Consider the following 19,459-nt stretch of genomic DNA (forward strand, 5'->3'; position numbering starts at 1 on the left):
CAACTTGGCAGGGTTTGCTGTTAAACTTGCTGCTCTAAGGGCCCTCAAGATCTCCTATAGATGGAGCATGTGATTGGCCCATGTGAAACTATAGATAATCTCAACAAGCTTGGCTCTGGGAAATGATTGATGTGGATTAAAGGGGAAATACATAAGAATTTAGAAAGTGTCCGGTATTGATATAAGCATACAGGTATGGCAAAAGCTATTTTTCCCCCGTCACCTCGGTTGAGGGAACTTGACAATATCCCTTTGTAATATCTAATGTGGGAATTTGCTTGGCGTCCACCAACCTTTCTACGAGTTTGTCCATCCTTTACATGAGATAGGCATTAAAGACCAAGATATCTTTTGACTTGTCGAATACCCATGCAAAATCTCCAGCTGTCATCTAATTTTTAACAAGGACCACTGGTGATGATCATTGACTTTGTCAGAGCTCAATGACATGAAATTTCAAAAACGTTTTGACCTCCCCTTGGATTACTTCTCGCCTGGCTTCAGGCACAACATTTTAATGGACTAGTTGCCCAGGAGATGAATATATGTGCTGAAACAAAACTTCTACTCCGCCTGAATGCACAGAACATTAACTGCTTTAACAGATTTTGTAGGTCTTGTTGTTGACTGCTGAGGTAAGCTCTGGGATGTTTTGAGAGCACGTTTTCTAGCAACAGTTTGTATGGGACAGTAGGGGGATTCCACTCCTTCAGTAGGTTAACATGATTGATTTTCCATTTAGTCTACTATTGGTCTGCCTCATCCAATATTTGAGGCTGATGACTACTTCTGTGATCTGGTTATAGCCATGCCATTTTCAAAGGAGTTTGTTTTCTGAGTCTATAGGAGGACTAGGACCTCGTTGTTCCTTTAGGCTATATTTTACCTGTGGTTCTGCTTGGGATAGATGAATGTTAACCAGTTCCCCGGTAAAGGCCATGTGAACGGTGGTGGCTTGAGGGAACTGGGCCAGGATTTCTCTTGTCTTTCTCTTGCAATATGTTGGACATCTTGGGGGTTCCTGCCTGTATACCAACTTCAATGGGAGGGAACCTGGTATAGCTTTGGGGTGTTTTTCTCACTTCGAAGAGTGTCCAAGGGATTAGCACGCCCCAGTTTTCGTCAAATTCCTTTAATTTCCTTAGAATGTTTTTAGGGAGGCATGGGCGCAGAGCGAGCTGGGTGTTCTATCCCTGAAGGCACAGTGAAGAGCAAGCTGGATAAAAGCGCTATATAAGCTTTGTAATAAATAACAATGATTAATTGGTAGGTGGGACACCCCAAGGTCCCACAGCTAGTTTATTTCTTTTTTAACTGTATTTGTGTGATACAGTTAAAAAGAAAAAGACACATACTATAAAAATATAATTCTAGAAGTTAAACCATTTTTATTATTCAATACATACAGTATTCACATTACATATAAAGTGCTATTCTTCAATACATTTATCAGTGCATTTTCAATTTTCCTCTTAGCAAATTCTAGAAGTTAATGACTGCAATATATTGTGAAAGTTGGTTACCTGCCAGACAACGAATCTAAAATTCATCTTCAGTAATACTCTAGTTTATATGCAAATCTTTCAAATGTGCCCCTCTCATGGGTGTTCATTTATCACAATGCAATCTATTCTGGCAGTTTACAAATATTGAATTGCTTTCTTCTCTTATTATTCCCAATCTGGGACCTGCAACCGCAAGACGGGGAATGCATATTCTGTAATTTATTTCAAGTCATCCTGCTGATCATACATATAGAGCAAGAGCTTTCTGGTCATGTGGTTATATTGATCCTCCACCCAAGATAACAAAGCTGTACAGAAAGGGCCTTGGTAGGGATAACTGCCTTTTTGGTTTACTTAACTTGGCATACTTTTACTCAGAACAATCTTAAACCTGTATAATAACCCCAAAGTAAATTCTAGGACAGCTGTTCTAGGAAACTGTGTGCTTAGGTACATATGAAAGTACATACACATTACATATGTCTCTTAAATTGGATCGTGTACACGCTGAGCCTTCACTTACTCCATTTTTAGGAACAGTTGGACAGTGATACAGAATACACAGAGTTGTAGATACATTGAGGTTTCCCTGAGGACATACTTGGTGAATAGGCATTGTCCTCCTGTATTTGCATAAACATTTCTGACCCCTCTAATTTGAGTTGTATTATAATTTGTATGTACCTATCTCTAAATGATCATGTACAGCACTTAAATGATTTTCCAGCTCTATGAGCAGCGTTGGTTGAGCATGCGGTTTCCTAGTGCCTAGGTTTTTCTTTTTACCGTAGTGCTCCCTTTTTTTTCCCGATAAATTAACTGCATCAGTAGACTATCATTGGTTTGAGTGACGAGTGGTGCCCACTGATCCTCATCTTTAAACCTGTATAATAAAACATAATACTTAAACGTTTGCAACAAAACCGGCAGACCTTGCTGTTTGTTTCTGTTTTGTATGATGCGTAATGCTGAATGTGATGTTCATGAAAGTTGAAAGCCATGATGTGATGTTTGATGCGGCTGAGTGTGCAGAGTCTTACTAGTTGCTGCATGTCAGCAAACAATATTGCTATGGTGAAGCAGTAATCTGCAATATGTATCCAAAAATACTGACTTTGTGCGTGAGCAATACCTTATTCCATAAAGCATGTTACTTTGTTAAAGCAAAACCAAACCATTTTTTCTGTTGGTTAAGTTTAAGCGGTGGGGAAGTGATGGCACAAGAAGCACTATGAGAAATTCTAAAATGTTTGTTCCTTTTTTGCAGTAGTTTTCTGTGTCTACATCAACACACAGATCCATTAACATTTTAAGTTGCCCATATGTCTGTGGGACATGAGGCACAGAAATAACTGCCACTTCCCTAGGTGTCGAAAATGGTAAAAGCATGTTTAAATGGAGTAATGTAGTGGTGCTGAGTTGGTATCCTTTTTTATACTGATCCATCAGAACACTTGAGATGTCTGTTTTGCTGTGCTGGTTTGGTTTATTTTTCAGCATTTGTAGATTGGTAGCAGTCACCACAGAGGTATGCAATTGTCCAATTTGTATACAACACTTAATAGTGTGGGAGTGCTCCCAGTTTTTATTGGGTACTGAAAATGAAGTAGGGATATAGTAATTTGCACAGGATCACAAGATGGGAAACTGGCACTAGAATGTGGCTTTCCTAGAGTCGCAACTTAATGGCTCATTCCAAGCACGCATCTCATTTCATATCCTTTCATTTACCTTTTTGTCAGTGTTAAGGATCACTAAAACTTAATTTGCTGGAGGTTTCTCTTTTTTGGGAGGATAGCGTGGGGCAACACGTTTGTGTGGGAAGCAAGACAATGCAGAGCTAAGGTTTTGAACCCCGGTCTGCGCTTGGAGACTTGTCTCCGGTATTAAGCTTGTTATTAAAGATGAATTATTCAGCTCACAGATACCACTTCTGTGTGCTAAAGATTTTGGGGGTAGATGCAGCTTGAATAACCTACACCTGTTGTTAAAATGTGTACTCCGTACACGCCACCAGTGAGCTTGTCTGGCACATTTTTCACAGGAGATTATTGATAGTTTTGACTTCAGTTAGGTTATAGGTTTTCAGGAAGAAAGTGTACAAATAATGGGAGCTGCGGCTGTTAATGTAAAGGGCTACCTTCCTGAAACTCAAGCCATGACATGTTTAGAAATGTGGATACCGCCCTTCTAGGGATGGACATATTGCAGTCTGTCTCATGGCAGCCTGAAAACCTAGGTCATGGAATTTCTTTACATATCTATGCCACCTTTGTTCAGTATTGGATTTGGAAAATATGGCAATTTTCGGGTTAAAACAAGCATGTTCTTGGTCCACCGCTGAAGGATAGGTATACGTTTTCTGAATTTCTGAATTTCCACTTCTGATATAGCTTCTAAGTCGAGGGCTTTCCCTGTCACAGTATAGACAAGGCAAAAGATAGGACTAAAGTCCTTCATTTTACTCCTAACTTCCATTAATCCATTCTCAAATGACATGACTGGCCCGATCGAAAAATGTAACAAAATTCAGTCTTCTCATGCTGATAATTTTACTTGCAATGCTGATGTATGGTGTTTCTCTTTCCTTTAGAGCGCTGTTAACGTGCCTCGAGATTTTGAAGGATGCAGCATCCTGAGGAAGTACTTTGGTCAGCTCCACTACCTGCAAAGTCGTATTCCCATGGGGGCAGAACATGAGGCTGCAGTACCCATAACCTGGTAAGCATCAAGGCTTTATCATGGATTCAGTAGGTGATGGGAATTGCGCAATAGCTAGTGACCCTGTGATGATGGGCATTTGTGCTTATATATTGAGCAATGTGTTTTGACCAGAAAAACGTTCATTAAAACAGCAGTATAGGAGGCAATCTTAGACCAGTGTCACAGACCCGATGCTGAGCTGAGAGTTCTCTGTGAGGAATGTTGCAGTGATGACGAAGGTGCACACCTGTGTGTGGAACTAGGTAAAGGTGTGGGCTGGGCCTTTCCTGATGATCTCCCATCCCACCCTGCGTTGCTGTACCACAAGACAGTTCCATATCTGTGTCCATCGAGGTTGCCATTGATGCCCAGTCAGAAGGCACAGGCTACTGTCCTTGTAGCTGACCTGCCCTAATCTCCCTGGTGGGGTGTGACTATACAAGCTGGGCCTAGGACAGATCAGATTCATTTCAGTGATGGAGTTAAAGCTCTCTAAATAATTCCCTATCTGCGTCACTGAGCGGGGGTAGGCACGTCTTGAGCCAACTGATCTCCTTGTAGCCTCCTATTTGCCTTCATGCCCGTCTCATTAATTGCTGTTGGTTTATTTCTAGAGATAAATTAATTGGTGCTGAGGTTGTTGTAGGACGACCGAAGACTAAAGCTGAGGCTTCCTTTTATTTTTTCCCTTAGAGTGCAGCAGTTGTTGTTGCATCATCTGTCCATTGCACTTTCTAATTTTAATTGTTGAAACAAGCAGATATCTTATCTCATCTTAAAAGCATTTATAGAGCGTGACATAAGCCCAAAGGCATCTTGGCGCTGAAGAAAACGAGGCAAAGTCAAACCAAGGAGTACAACCAAAGTTAGAAAAGTCTTCAGAGCCCTGCAAAATGGAAGGTGAGCCTCAATGTTATGCAAGTCAAAAGGAAGAGCATTCCAAGCCTTAGCAGCCATTACAGAAAAGGCCCCGCCTCCTATGCGGGCAAAACTAACCCTGGGAGGCTGAATGGTCGTCAAGGCTTGGGAGCGTAATGACCTGTTCGGTTTATAGAAACCGAACTTGGCCCGGAGAAATTCTGCACCCACCCCGTGGAGAGCCTTGTGCACCAAGCACAAAGACTTGAATCTAATTCGCTGCTCCACTGGGAGCCAATGAAGTTGGCGCAGGAGAGGGGACATATGGGCACCAAAAGGTGGGCGCAGAACAGCCCTCACTGCCGAGTTCTCCAATAGCTGAAGACGCCCAAGCAAATAACCCGGAAGGGCAAGATAGAGAGCATTGCAGTAGTCCATGTTGAAAATGACGAATTAAGAGATCACTGGAGCATGGAACTTCTGGGAGATAAAGGGCAGAACGTTCCGCATTGTCCAAAGTTTTTAATGGGTACTTTGACAAACAGAAGAGATTTGATCGGTCATAGAGAGGCTGCAATTTTCACCCCAATGTTTTTAATTGAGGGCACTGGGATGGGGAACAGGCCAAGACTTTCTGGCCTACACTCCAGGGTCCAAAACAATGAGGGAGATCCCCACCACAAACACCTGTTTTTCCACCATTGAGCTTCAGCCAAGTGGACGCCATTCAGTCCCCAATGGCTTGAAAACAGTTTCTCATACGAGCTGCAGTTTCAGGTTTGCCAAGATCCAGTCGTACAATTAACTGTGTATTGTCTGCATAAGAATGGCACAGGAAGCCAAAGGCATGGATGATGCACCGAAGTGGCTGAATATAAAGATTAAACAAAGTGGGAGAAAGTCAAGAGCCCTGGGGAGGCCCCACAAAGCAGAGAAACCAACTGAGCGCAAAAAGGAGCCAAGGAGTCAAGGAGATTGGTAGTGCCCCGTCAAGAAGGAAGTAAACCTAGGATAGGGTGGTCGATGGTATCAAAGGCCGCTGATAGACCTAACAAAATCAGGGACCCAAACCCACCCTGATCAACCAGACAAGTCAAATTGTCCACTACAGAGACCAAGGGCAACTCGGCACCGCGGCCTGGGCGGAAGATGGTTTGAAAAGGGGTCCAGCGAACCAGAGGATTCTAGAAGGGCACTAAAAAAGGGGCACGCCAAAGATTCAAGAAGTTTCATAAGGCAGAGTTAAAGAGAAATAGGCCGGAAATTAGATAAAACTGCGGTATCAAGGCCAGGCTTTTTAAGCAAAGCGATGACAAAAGCATCCTTGAGGTTATCTGGAATGATTCCAGAATTAAAGGAATCATTAACTGCCTTGGAGAGCTGGGAATAATATCCTTAGCAATAAGCTTTAACACAGATAGTGCGACGGCATATAGATATACGTCACTAAATCTGTAGTACCTTGTTTCAAAATTAAGAACATCGTTTGAGCTGTTTGCTTTTCTTGTTACTGTTCAATATTTTTTGAAACTCTACCAAAAAGTTTAAATTTTCCAATAAGGGGATTTTATTAAATAGTTTGCACGGTTACCCAACACATGGCATCATTTGAAAGATGTGACAACACAAAGGCAGTTTCCATGGGTGGTGCTGGACCCAGTGCAGCTCTATGATGTCCCCCATGTTGTGTATGGAACCTGAGAAAACGACCTTAACGAAGCACGACCTTAAGGGACCAGGAGGGAGGAAGAGGAGGGACTCCTTGAGCCCAGGCAGATTCTTGTAGAGGGAAATAAAGAAAGGTAATAATCATCAATTGCTCTGTAATTTCTGGGCCTAGGCTGGAGCTGTTCCATTCTGTCCGATGCATCCTCTGTGGCCCACCTAGAGAGGGCAACAACTGACTAGGGAAACGCACCTATATGTTCCCACATAATTGGAGGGCGTCCTGCCATCTCTGATATACTAATGGAAGTAACGGGCACCCCGCCCCTTGTTTCGCCAATCACGGCGTCCTGAACCGCTTCCACCGATCCTGGTGTCCTAAAGTATAGGAAAGGGGTACTCTGCCCCCTGCCGATCCCGGCATCCTTAGAACTTTTCGGCCGTGCCCGGCTCAACTGAAATTTTAATGGCAATCCGCTGCAGTCCGTAACCTACCCAGCATTCCGCCATCCCGCTAATCCAGGTGAAGAAGTTAACAGCGAGTAGAAGTGAGATCACACGCCACCCGCAACTCCATTAGGGGACCTGCTGGTGGTGCACAGACCCCCGTTCCGGCACCTCAGCGGCCATCCGCCGCACAAACCCTTCCCCACACCCCCTCCACCCACTTCACCCGCCATGCGAAGGTTGCTGGGAACAGAGGACACCAGCCTTACAATGAGGGGAGGAGCACAGGCATTTAGCATTCCTCAACTGATCGGGCAGTAGCTAAGGAATACCTGCCCGCTTTCTGGTCCTCGCAACCAAAAGGGGGTAGAGGCCGCAAAGATTCTGAGTCTCGGAAATCCACCACTGACAGTCTGCTGCAACACAGGCAGGCTGAAAGAGCCTCCGCTGCTCATACTCCACGACCCAAACACCATCCACCTGCTCCATGACCCAATGCTCCTCCACATGCCTGCAAGCACTTCGGCGTCTCCCTAAAGGTGCAATCCTTCAAATAACTGGTGTCTACCGGTGAAGAGCCCAGCAGCCCGACACTGCGTCCTTCTGTCCAGCAGCCCAGCAACACAGCATGGCGGCGATCCCGGCGATATACGCCAGACAGCACTGTTAACAGGGGCACCAAAGGCACCTACATGCCACGCTCCCCCTGTGAGCTCAAGTGCAGTTGCCAGGGAGCAGAGCACATGCAACGGGCCTAGGACCACCAGCAGCAAAGCACTGTCTATAGACCACGTCCAAGCAAGTCTGCCACAGCTCCTCCAGCCAGTACAACAAAGGGAGCCACAAGGGTGGCTGTGCAGGAGTCTGCACCTGCTGCGGTTCAGACCATTTGAGCTAATGGGAATCTGGCTACTTGACACCATAAATCTCCTGCCTCATCCTCGTGGCATGTTGGCACTGCTTTCTTAACAATCCGCCAACTACACCTCACCAAAGAGCTCCACTTCCAGACTGGCACCGGAAGGCAGATCCACCAGTCCTTGCAGGCAGGGCACAGCAGAAGGAAATCGCCATTGAGGTCCAACCAGTAGAAATTCACCAAAGGGAAAGGGTACCCACAGGGCAAACGTCACACTCCTGCATCCCGAAGACCAGGAAGGGAGAGGTTGCTGAAGGAAACACAAGACACTCCTCGTCCATACCATCCAAGCTCCGGTTAACGGGAAAAATAGAGCAAACTATTGTGCCCATTCCCACTGGCCAACTCCAGCACCGGACCTGCGGCCCCCACAAGGGAACAAAACTACATGTGCAACCACGGTTGAGACTGGAACTTCAAACGCAAAAACAAGGACTTTCCTGTCCACTCCACTGCACCGCACAGCTCAGTAGGAGACACAGCACTCTGCTGCCTCTTTGACAATCGCAGCACTCCAAACGTACCAACGGCAGATAGTTTGTTAGGACTGCTGATAAGAGAGGCTCTGCGAACACCAACAGCAGGTTATCCAACAGCCACTACTGCACAGCCGGACGAGCAGATAGGATGGGTGAATACCTAAATCGCCAGTGAGCCCAAACTGTGGAAGAGTACCGGAGCACACCACAAGAATCAATGACCGAGGGCACATCCTGCCCGTGGCGTGCAAGAGCTCTGCCAGAAAAAGTATGTCTAACTTGCTATGAAAAGGAGTAACACCCTCACCACTCAATGCCACAGCTAAAATGTTTCAAGAACAGAGAGCGAAACTCCACAGGAAACTAACCGTGAAGGTGGATGATGATGATCATTGGCGGAAGGAAGAAGTGGGGGCTAACTGAGATGGAAAGACCCGGAGCCAGAGGAAGAGTGTGTCAAAGGCAGCGAAGGAACCAAGCAACATCCAAGTACAAAATCCACAAGAGCAAAGAAAACAAACATCACCAGAAATGCTGGAGAAGAAACGGAAGAGTAGCATGGTCGAACACGAAAGAACACCACACAAGGGTACAGACCAACAGTTGCAAGGTAAGGGCCAGCAAGCACCTGAGCGACAGACTCTGGGTGCCCACCGGAAACAGGGGAACTGGGCATTAAGAAATGCTGACAGATCGGCCACAAATGAGGTGTATCAGGTGGTGTTTCAAGAATACCTGCAAGAGAGGTACATGCACAACGGATCACAGCATAAGTATCAGCTGGAGATGAAGGTGATACACTTGAGGGCAGCAGAAGAATGCAACTGAAGTAAAGGACAGGAGCTGGTAGAACAGATTGCCATTGCGGGGAAATGGTATCCATAACAAAGACTGGGAAAGAAGAGTCCTGGAAGAGAGATCACAAAAGGAACTTGTATGTAGAAAAAAAGACAAGGACTGCAAAGGCCACAAGGATGTGATGGTCCAAGTATGCTTGAATTGACAGACAAAAAATATTATCAAACAAAGAAAATTCTGTCTCGACAAAGATTATGAGAAAGGGAGAGTATATACCTTTGCTTGTCGCTTCGACAACTTGAGAAGAAACATCACCAGCACAGACTTACAGAGCAAACAAACAACCCCAAGCGAAGTAGCCTCCACCTCAGATTCGGATACAACCAACAGCGAAAATGAAAATAGTTCAAGATTTTTGTATTTTTTTTTTTTAGACGAGAATGTTGGGACTAGATGATCGCAACAATCCCAAAAAAAATGCTCGCAGAGGTGAGGCAAATCGCAGGGACAATGAGGCAAAAGAAGACAAGGAGGGGACAAAGGAACAAGCAGTTCAGGCTCAAACAGAAGTACAAGAACGTGCTCTGGGAAGAAAACCATGAATTAAGCAACACTAACATTGACAATAGCATTGTGAATCTTTCCAATCACACATTAACACAGGAACAGACCAAGGTTCTTCAATATGGCTTCAATTTCTGTCCAACATCTACTTTCGATTATGCTGAAACTAGAATCGACTTCGATAAAAATGAATCGACTTCGATAAATATGTGGAAAATTAAATTTAAAAATGTCTTCAGTATAAACCCACCTAAGGAGAAATAAAAAAATCAGGCTGCAAGGAAGTAGAGCAGTAGTCATCAAAGATCTGAATGCCCCACTAGACTTAGCAAAATTGGAATTGACAGAACAATTGGAAGTAACAGGTACAGATATTAGTCTTGAAATGCTAAACATCGACACAGACTGGCCTGTTAAAAGTAAATTGAAGACCAAGTCCAAATGTAATCCCTTATTTCAACCTGGTGGACACATAGAGGCTTTCCAGGATTTAGTAATTCATGATTTGAAAAAAGCCAGATTACAAAAGATCTTAGTTATGCCTAATTGTTCACGCAAATAAAGAGACACCCTGAAAGAACTATAAAAAATCTCAGCAATCTTGTTTTTAAAGCCTCAGACAAAGTTACCAACATAGTCATTCAAAATAAAGAAGACTGTTAGCGAGGCTCATAGGCAACTTATGGATGCCGACTGCTATGAGAAATTGGCAGCAAATCCATCAGAGGAAATCGCAACCAAATTGGAAGGTTTTCTAACCAAATGGTCTGTTCTAGGCATTCTGGACAAAGACCACTGCAAGTTCCCTTTAAAAAAATTCCCCACCATGCCGACCATTAATTTCCATTCCAAAATACATAAAAGCCCAACCCGTCCACCTGGCAGACCCATTGTTACACTGAATGGAGCATCCCTGGAAAACATGTTCAAGTATATAGATCACTCTTTTTCCTTTGGTACTCACTTTACCATCATATCTTCGAGATACCAAGGTTTTTTTAAGCAAAAGTGATGGAGTAGCATGGGAGAACCATTGTATGTTCACCACATTAGATGCAGTTTCACTCTACACCTCCATACAGCATAGTGATGGCAAAAAAGCATGCAAACATTTTTTGAACAGTAGATTATTAAATCATTGCTTGCATGGCCATATGATCATGGAGATGATAGGTGTTTAACGAATAATGTATTTTTATTCGATAACAATTACTACAATCCACTACAAGGGACAGCCATGGCCACATGCTTCGCTCCATCATACGCCAACATGACTATGGGTTGGTGTGAGAAGTCCGTAGTGTGGATGGATGCAAATAGCCAGTATACAAACCAGATTGTGCTATGGCTAAGATTTATTGACGATTTATTTATCCTATGGAATGGAGAGGAGGAAGAATGGCAAGAATTTGTCAAAATTTTGAACGTCAATACTCGAAACTTAAAATTCAGAGACACAGCAGAGTGTCAGTAGTTTTCTTAGACTTTCTGGTCAAATCAAACCAAGAACAAATCATCACTAAACTTCATTGTAAACCTACTAGCTCAAACATGCTGCTTTATGCCAGCAGTAATCATCCTACGCTGCTGAAGTGGAGTGTACCATATGGTGAATTTGTGAGGATTCTACGTAATTGCACTAAACTAGAATGTTTTGATAGGGAATGCATGTACACCCCACAGACCTTTATCAAACAAAGATATCCAAAAGCTATTCTAGAAAGAACATATTTGTATTTCAAAGCCCGCAATTTGAATCGAGCTTCTCTGTTTTCAACTAACAGAATCCCTATGGAACTGAAAGAGAAAAATGAAACCAGATTAATCCTCGCATATGGTACCCAGTCAAACATTATACACAAGATCTTGCATAGTCATTGGCATGTGCTACCATTAGATGAAGTGTTATCTCCTTCCTAGGTGACCGTGTCAATATAGCATTCAGAAAATCGGTATTGATCAAAGATTCACTAGTATGCAGTTTTATGCCTCAAAGAACTAAAATCTCGGAACACTCTTCCTTGGTTAAATGTGAACACTACCGGCTTTTTCAAATGCACAAAGTGTAAAGCCTATAAACATGCCCTCAACAGGACCAACTATCAACATCCTTCATTAGGCCATATGGTGGAATTGAAGACTAAAATCACATGCAACACAGAATTTGTTGTAAATGCCCTTGTGTCCGTGTGATTTATGGTATAAAGGAAGCACTATTGGCAAATTAAAACTCAGAATTATGCAACACATGAGAGCAATTAACAACTTTGATCCATCCTACCCAATGGCCATATATTTCAGATATGTAAATGAGGGCAAAGTAGAACATCTAATTTTTTTGGACTACATCACATCAAGGAAAATCCTCGAGGGGGCAATTGAGAACTGGAACTGCGCCAGATGGAAAATAAATGTATCTTGGATTTAGAAACCGAAAAACCTAAAGGACATCATTTAGATGAAGAGCTCCATACATTTTTGGGAACCTAAGATTTCGACAAAGAAAGGAAAATCACATATGCCAGAGTTCAACAAGTTAAAACATGATAAAAGGTAACAGAACATATGATCTCTGTAGCTATATCCTAACTGCCTTAGCGGCATCTTCTCCTTTCCTTCCTTCTTTTCATCCTTTTCTTGAACTTTCATCTACCTATCGATCTTTGTACCAGGAAGGTGGATGTAGTGTGATGGTGTTCTTCTCCAAAATCTATTTTATTTTGGGACACATCAAGAATAGACATTTTAAATCGTGTGATATATATATATATATCTATATCTATATTAGTAAGCCAGATATGCACTGAGCAGAGCACTCCCTTTAGATCATGTATTGTTTACATTTTTCCCAGTCTCTTTTTCCCTCTGTTTCCCTATACAAAAAAATCCCTTTCCTTATTTCCTTTCTGTTTAACTTTATTATAGGCAAAAAGGTTCAACAATATTTTGCTGACTGTACCAAAACTTTCATGCACTTTATTGCTTGTGTGTTATAATATTGTGGCTACAATAGAATGCACTATGTATCTTATTGCTGAGAAACAAGAGGTTTGTGAAACTGTTGTCATATTGGAATGCACTTTTCCCCTCTATTGCCCAGTAATGTGAATAAATTGTACTTCTAATGAAACGCACTATGCACTTGGTGAGCTGAGAACTGTTGCTCAAATTACTCTCGTGTATTTATTATCGTGGCTACAATGGAATGCACTATGCATTTTATTCCTGAGAAACGAGGGTTCTGCGAAATTTGTGGTCATATTGGAATGCACTTTGCCCTTTTATTGTCTAGTAATGTGAACAAATTGTGGCTATAATGACATGCACTATGCACTTTATTGGTGAGCCGAGAATGGGTTGCTTAAATTCTTACCTTGTAATGCAACTTGCAATAGGAACCAGGATGTTACATTAATATATAGTAACTAGAGAAGTCCTTGCAGCAATACAAATTATGTATTGGGTCGTTGCTCTATGAACTGAAACCGTTTTTGCACTATGCACTTTATTGTGAAGCATTAGATACTTGACAACAAAAACGCCTGTGAAATATTGTTAGCATGTTGCACTTTAACCCAAAAGCATCCGATACATGCTGGCTGTTATAAATTGATGGCATACTGCATTTTAGTCCAAAGTACCTGACATTTTGTAATAAAGATGCGAGTAGTGCCGATGTCTTGGAAACCTTCTGTGATTGTCCCCATTTTTAAGAAGTGGGATTGGACGTTACCCCAAAAGTATCGGCCTATCGCATTGTTGGATGCCCCAGGCAAGATTTTCACAAAGCTAGTTCTTCGGGACTTTAATGTATGGGCATTTGAAAAAGATCTGCGTGATTTGTGCCAGGTATGGGCACCCATGTCAACTTAATATGCCTGAATGCAATCAAGGCACAGTGCCAGGCCACGAGTCAAGCTGTATACTTTGCTTTCGTGGACTTGCACTCTGCGTTCGATTTCATCTCACGTGTCATGTTACTGGAGAAACTAACAAAAGATCACTGTCCGGTGACCCTTTATTAAAAGATCCATGCTCTACACTCTGAGACGTCCATGCGTGTCCGTCTCTCGCCTGATGGTGTCCTCTCCGCACCCATCCACACAGCATGTGGCCTTAAACAAGGGTGTCTACTGGCATCATCTGTGTTCAACTACTTCATACATGACATTAGATATGTATTTGCAAAAGTAACTTGAGACTCCCCAAAACTGGCCAGTCATCCTATAAAGGCATTGTTGTACGCATATAACCTTGTTTTAATTTCCAAAACCCAATTGGGTCTCCAAAACCTATTGACAGCTTTTCAAGGTACATTCAACAAAATGATTTGAGACTGAACACAGAGAAAACTCAGATTGTCCTATATGCACCGACAAGGGTTGGATCCAGTCGTCGTGTGGTCTGTTAGTGAGGTACAGCTACAAATTGTCTCACAATATACTTACCTGGGTATGTGCTTTGAGTGCTCAGTAAATGCAAAAAGGCAGATCAATTGTGTGGAGAAGAAACTAGACACAGCGAAATGTCAAACAAAAATAATCATGTACAGATATGGCAAATTTTCGATAAAACCGGCATGGTTTTATTGCAATCAAAAGGCGGTGCCAGACCTACTGTATGGCTTGGAAACCCTTCCTATTAATTCTGGTTTTCAATTCGACAAGTGGGAAGCAAAATTTTGGAGGCACATTTTGCATTTACCGGTTTGTGTGCTGCATTCCTGGCTTGGGTACGAACTGGGTCTGGTTTCCCTCCACACCTTATACAATTGGAGACGATGTACATTATTCAGGAAATGTCTGATTTCTACAAACGTCAACATTATCCTGAGATTGCTACCTGCCTATATGTTTTCGACCATTCGTATCAAATTTTAGCATCCTCTGATATTACCATTGAGATGCTGATCACTTATGGATTGGATCCGAACTTGTGAGTTATGTATACAATATAAGGATGGTGACTTTCGTAGGTTTCCGCCAAAGAAAATGCGCACTTTATCTCCCTATTTAGTCAGAGTACCCACATCTAAATATAGGCTAGCAATACCTTGCCTGCGCTTCAATTTATGGCACACGAAAGAGGTTCTCACAAAGCGACATTTGTTACACCCACAAGAGAACATCTGTCGATTTTGCAATAAAATAGGTGTAACAGAAACTCTGGAACATTTAACTACCCAGTGTCTTGCATTACGAGATCTTAGACAAATACATTATGCCAGACACTGCAAATATTTAGGCAATCTGGAATGGAACGATTGTTGGGCTATTATCATGAGTGGTGAACATCTGTCAATTCAGCTGGCCACTATTAACTTTTTGAACAGTCTGCAATTGGAAGTATGAAGTGCGGAGAATACCCAGGTTGGGGGTATATTGTGATGAGATGTTATCTATGAAGTCAGCTCGCCTGTCACAATTGTCACAATTAATGAGAAATCACTTGTATGTGAGTTATCAATTTTGTTACCGTTGATTTATTTGAATTTGATTTGTAGATCATTATTGTAAATGTATATGCAAGCTATTAATTATGTTGTAAGAATATTGAAAGGTTGATTAAATTCAACTAAAACAATAACATTTTTTTAAAAACCTGACATTAAGAGTTGCTATTTTAAACATATGCACTTTACTGGAATTAATTTTCATTAGAATTATCGTATAATGTGAAATGCATAGTGTGTAAGGCTTTCTAACATTAAGTTAACCCTTTACAAAATGGCCACCGTATTCTACAGCTCTAAATCTGCATTTATTTTGATTTAAACATCGGAAATGGTAAAGGGACAACAGGAGGAGTAAACCATAGACTGTGGGAGTAGTATTTTTAAGTATCACTGTGTAGTGAGTTCCATGTACGTGAGAAACTAGCGGGTACGCTACGAAACGCGTTGTACCGTGTTTCTTCTCCTTTCTGACTGTATGTCGTAATAAAACTGGATATTTTAAGGAAACCATTTTTCGTTTGGAAACCTTATTTGAGGTTAATTTTCGTGGAGGTTCTATATATGCTAAGGAGCTGCTGTCCACCTCTAATTGCCACCAGTGGTATGTATTATGTGCTTGCTAAGAAAAAAAGCAGCGAGGGAAAGGAAACCTTTTCTGCTGCAGCAGAGCAGCTCAAATCTCGCACCCAAAAGTGAAGCCTGTCCACGTGTGCATATGACTCAGTTTGCAGATCTTTTACGTTTAGGGTGGTATTGTGACAAATGAAATGAGTGCCAAGGCCTGTGCGCATTATGTTCTCAAAATAGTTGCATCCTTGCATCAATATCACAATGCTAAATATAAAACGCTATGACCATTTTTATGTTCCCATAAATGCACTATGCAAAGCAGTCAGCAATTATTGTACTATTGTTTTTTTATTAAAGTTGTTCATTGGTTAAACAAAACATTCAACCTTAACTATATAACAATATGGTTACGATAATGCAATTCCATATAAAACTTATTATAAAATAAAGTGCGCAATATTTCACATAATATAAAAAAAGAAAACAAAAGGACAAAAAAAGCCAACCATCACTCTTAAAACCCATATATCCGTGTGCTAAGATGGGCCTCCCATACCCCCAGGTCTATTCCTCTACTATTAGCAAAACTGCAAGTTATGCAGCACTGAATAAAACGGAACAATAATATGCCAACGTTCGAACATTCAGTTAACTATATTAATATATATATATATATTTATTTACATGGCCTGCGGTAGCGGCCATGTAGTTATGGTTAAGTTGCTCATCTCGTAAGAAAAGCACTTTTTGGACGGCTTATAACTTCGCTCCCCCAGGATGAATCCTCACCAAACTTTGCAAATAAAGTATATGGCCCACTCTGAATTTGTTAGCAAAGTTTTGTGAGATTTGGTCCAGGGGGGGCAAAGTTATAGGGGGGGGGTCCCAAAATGTATTTTTTTCCCCATAGACATAATGGGGAAATAATTTTGCTCACGCCTACAGCCCAAACGGCTGGACGGATTTTCACCAAATTTGCAGCCGGAGCGGCGGCTTGGTCCCGAAAGCGTGCTTTTGTTAATTTGGTGAAAATCTGTCCAGTAGTTTTTTTTTTTTTAAATGACCAAAACGTGAGGCACAAAAATTAGTGATATCTATGTCCACTCCGAATAGTGATGTCCATCTGCTTACATTCTTTGCTGTAGCTCATGTGCCGACCGACCCAAGAGGAGGTGATCGCACACTAAGATTAAGACAACTGGAAACCAGGTTTATTTTGGATTTTGATACTAAATATCCCAATGGTCACAATTTGGATGAGGAGATGCATACCTTTGTGGGTATTTGACTCTTCTGCCTGTCTGTGTTCCTACCCTACTCTTTCTCTTGTTTTGTTGCTTTGTTTGATCCTGGTTTCCTATTACTCAATACTGCTTTGTTTTTTGATTATCATTTAAATTTCTCGTCCTGGCCTGGAGCTGCCCTACCTGTTTCAGTTTTATTATCTTTGTTATCCAACCTGATTTACTTTCTTGTTGGCTTAGTTCAGCTGTCTTGCCTTCCTGATGTATTAGGGAGATGTGGTTTTGTGAGTACACAATGACATCTGTATTCCAAATTCCTGTCTTTCACACTGCCTTCCTTATTATTTCCCTGTCCTTATTTTTCCACAACTCTCATTGCTGTGCAGGTATGTTTCTTTACTGTGGTTCTTCTTTATGTGGGCATTTGAACCAATAACCAACACTGGTTTATTCGATTCCAGGGTACATATGGTTTTAATTTGCTTCTGAGCCAGTAGTCTATTATATTTGACTGTGGCCACATATATTAGGAGGACATTGGTATTTGCTGCACTTGTACTTTTTGATTGTTAATTTGTCTGCCTGTCTATTGTTGCCAGGTCGATATATGTACAGTCATATGCACTTGCACTTTATATTGCAGCTTTGGGATAATGTCTTCATGAAGTCCTACTATTTGCACTTTATGGGTCTTGCCAGAAACATGTTTTTATTCTAAGGATTGCAAATATTAACTGCCTGTAACTGTCAATAGAGTTTCCACATTTGGCAGCATTACTCTGTCCTTATATATTGTTACTATGTTGCCATGTTGAGCCAGAAGTGCACTTGCACTTTATCTTTTAGCCATTTGCTGCCTCTTCATGTACCTTGCTCATATGTTTACATAAGAAATGCATTTTAAACCTTGCTCATATGTTTACGTTAGGAATGCACTTTATACTGTAGCCCTGGGCTGATGTTTCTATGAAGTCCTGCGATTTGCACTTTATGATTCTTGCTTGAAACTTGTTTTTTATTTTAAGGGTTGCATATATTGACTGTCTATAACTGTCATTTGAGATTCCACACTAGACCGTTTTATTCAGTCCTTGCTGTTTTCCCCATTGAATATTCATATCATGTTGCCATGCTTAGCTAGATATGCACTTGCACTTTATCTTTCAGCTATATGCGGCATCTTCATGTATCTTGTTCATATGTTGACATAGATGCACTTGCACTTTATGCTACGGTTATGGATTGGTGTGTTTTTCTCTATTAGCGAGATTTGCTGACACCTTTCTCATTGTGCGTCCCCTTTTATTTCATTAGGATGATTATCCTGCATGTTTCGTGATGCATTTCATTACATTCTGCATTATTTTGGTTCTTTTAAATCGGTTTGATAGTGGCCAATGCAGGGCTCTGCTACATTCCAATACGGCCTCCATGGTTTCGTAACAAAGTTGTCAGTATGTGGAGTAAGGCAACATGGGAAAAGGACTAACTTGCAATATGTATTGTGATTGTTTTCACGTCTCCCTAACGTGATCAAGCACGCGGAGGAGCTCTAAATGTGTCGTTGAGGACACTGCCCTGGCGTCCTGTTTTGTTTTGCTGTGTTTTTTTTGTTTTTTTTGCCTAATGCTCCTTTTACCATGAATTAAACTTGTTCTGTATATTGGATTCGAGTTTGTCCTTTTTTTTATTGGGACCTGGTGACCTCATGCTTGGAGTGCGGTTTTCCTTTCCTCCCTGTCTTCACGAGATGTATATATATATCCATTGTGTATATATATATATATATTTCTGAGGCTTGTGGAATCTGCTTAGATCACATGCTGTGCATAGGCCGACATCTAGTGGAAGCTGCGGAGTATTACAGTTTGTTTTTCGAAACTCGAAAATGGGTGTCGACACAGGCGTGCCAGTAATACTATCCCTAGTGTGACGTCCACTGTACCCAAGATCCCTCACGCGTCTGGGATCCTCAGATTGTTTTTTTCCGCCATACTGGTCGGAAGCATCTTGCGGAGTCCCCTGGCCTTAGCCATACTTTTGCTAATTATTGCAATTTACAATTATTTATTGACATCCTTCCCCACCCCAACGTCGACCATCGACTCGACGACGGCTGGAGAAGACATCGACCGTCGGCTGCTGCACGACGGATCTGGGCCTCGGAAGGCCGCTGGCCTCGGCCCGGGCCTAGTAGGCCGCTGGCCTCGGCCCTGCAAGTAGGGAGAGTGGGGGGTGGTACATACTCTTCA

The 19,459-nt window shown here is 42.0% G+C and overlaps 1 protein-coding gene across 2 annotated transcripts in view; it reads left to right on the plus strand.

The window, feature by feature from the left end:
- The window catches only part of PTPN23 (protein tyrosine phosphatase non-receptor type 23), a 1,404,706-nt gene that overhangs the window by 151,899 nt on the left and 1,233,348 nt on the right, over positions 1-19,459 (plus strand). For both annotated transcript variants that reach the window (XM_069645828.1, XM_069645827.1), the window contains exon 3: positions 4,099-4,226. In XM_069645828.1, the coding sequence (XP_069501929.1) occupies positions 4,099-4,226 (128 nt within the window). The remainder of the gene's footprint in view (positions 1-4,098; positions 4,227-19,459) is intronic.

Source organism: Ambystoma mexicanum, chromosome 2p (genome assembly GCF_040938575.1).
Source record: "Ambystoma mexicanum isolate Mex_15411 chromosome 2p, UKY_AmexF1_1, whole genome shotgun sequence".
Classification (NCBI taxonomy): domain Eukaryota; kingdom Metazoa; phylum Chordata; class Amphibia; order Caudata; family Ambystomatidae; genus Ambystoma; species Ambystoma mexicanum.